Raw genomic sequence first — 1530 nt, forward strand, 5'->3', positions numbered from 1 at the left:
AGAATGATGGTTTCCAGCTGCATCCATGTCCCTACAAAGGACACGAACTCATCCTTTTTTATGGCTGCATAGTATTCCATGGTGTATATGTGCCACATTTTCTTAATCCAGTCTGTCACTGATGGACATTTGGGTTGATTCCAAGTCTTTGCTATTGTGAATAGTGCCGCAATGAACATACGTGTGCATATGTCTTTATAGCAGCATGATTTAGAATCCTTTGGGTATATACCCAGTAATGGGATGGCTGGGTCATATGGTACTTCTAGTTCTAGATCCTTGAGGAATCGCCACACTGTTTTCCGTAATGGTTGAACTAGTTTACAACCCCACCAACAGTGTAAAAGTGTTCCTATTTCTCCACACCCTCTCCTGTGTTTGTCTATATTTACCAAACATTTTACATTGAGGTTTTGCTATATTCAGTTAGATATTATTTCTTAAATGCTTACAAACCATAAGCAGCCTCCAGCTAAGCCCACACATTGAAAGGAAGCAAAAGTTCCAGAAAACTGAGGCAATCGACTGAGACTCTGGGTGGCTTCTGTGTCCTTCATCGGCCTGTACCACCACGGCTTAAGGTCTGTGTTGATGTGTTTTCCCTCGCAGGTATGTTCTTGATGACCAGTATGTCAGTTCAGTTGGAACAAAGTTTCCAGTCAAGTGGTCAGCTCCAGAGGTGTTTCATTACTTCAAATACAGCAGCAAGTCAGATGTATGGGCATTTGGTAAGGATATGGCCACATACGACCTGGTCCTGTTTCGTAAACTGACTTCCACAACAGGAAACCACAAGAGTAGCAACGTCCATTTTAAAAGGGTCCTTGAACACTTAAAAAGTTACACATATAACCTGAGACAAGCAAGCGGTTGAAGAAGGTGATTTATTTTCTTGGGTTTGGTATTAGGATGTCTCCTACACATTTTGTAACGTACATCCTGCTAGCACTTTTTCATAAAATCAAAGGGGACAAATCTACTCAGAGGTTGAGGTGGAAGGATTGTTTGAGCCCAGGAGTTCAAGTCCAGCCGGCGCAACACAGTTAAGACCCTGCCTTTAGAAATATCAAAGGGGTGAAAGTTTTCCAGTGAAGATTTCAAATAGTTTTTTACAAGGAGTCATTGAAAGCTAAATCTCAGTTTTGCTAAGCCCAAAAGTGGAAAAGACATCGATCGTCTGCATGAAAATAATGTGATAGCCATTCCCTTCTGCACTGACCAATTCTTAGTGTAAATACCACACATGACTTGGTATTTTCCTTGACTCCTGCCTAGTTTCAAGCAGTCTCCTCTCTGTTAAAATTTATATTTTAGATTGGGATTGGCAAGCCACAGCCCAGGACCAGGTCAGTTGGTTTTGTAAATAAAGTTTTATTGGACACAGTCATGCCCATTCATTTATGTATTGTCTATGGCTCATTTTGTGCTACAACAGCAGAGTAGAGTAGTTGCCACAGATACTGCATGTCCCAAAAGTCTAAAATGCTATGTGGCCCTTTATAGGATAAGTTTGCTGACTCTTATTTTACT

At 41.0% G+C, this 1530-nt stretch overlaps 1 protein-coding gene across 1 annotated transcript in view; it reads left to right on the forward strand.

The window, feature by feature from the left end:
* LOC108525520 (cytoplasmic tyrosine-protein kinase BMX-like) overlaps nucleotides 1-874 on the forward strand; it is a gene marked incomplete at its 5' end in the record, with an annotated part of 5854 nt that extends 4980 nt beyond the window's left edge. Inside the window, one exon of the mRNA XM_017866466.1 lies at nucleotides 610-874. Coding sequence (XP_017721955.1) covers nucleotides 610-874 — 265 coding nt within the window. The remainder of the gene's footprint in view (nucleotides 1-609) is intronic.
* Nucleotides 875-1530: the final 656 nt, after the last annotated feature.

Source organism: Rhinopithecus bieti, unplaced genomic scaffold (genome assembly GCF_001698545.2).
Source record: "Rhinopithecus bieti isolate Rb0 unplaced genomic scaffold, ASM169854v2 scaffold_64499, whole genome shotgun sequence".
Taxonomy (NCBI): Eukaryota; Metazoa; Chordata; class Mammalia; order Primates; family Cercopithecidae; genus Rhinopithecus; species Rhinopithecus bieti.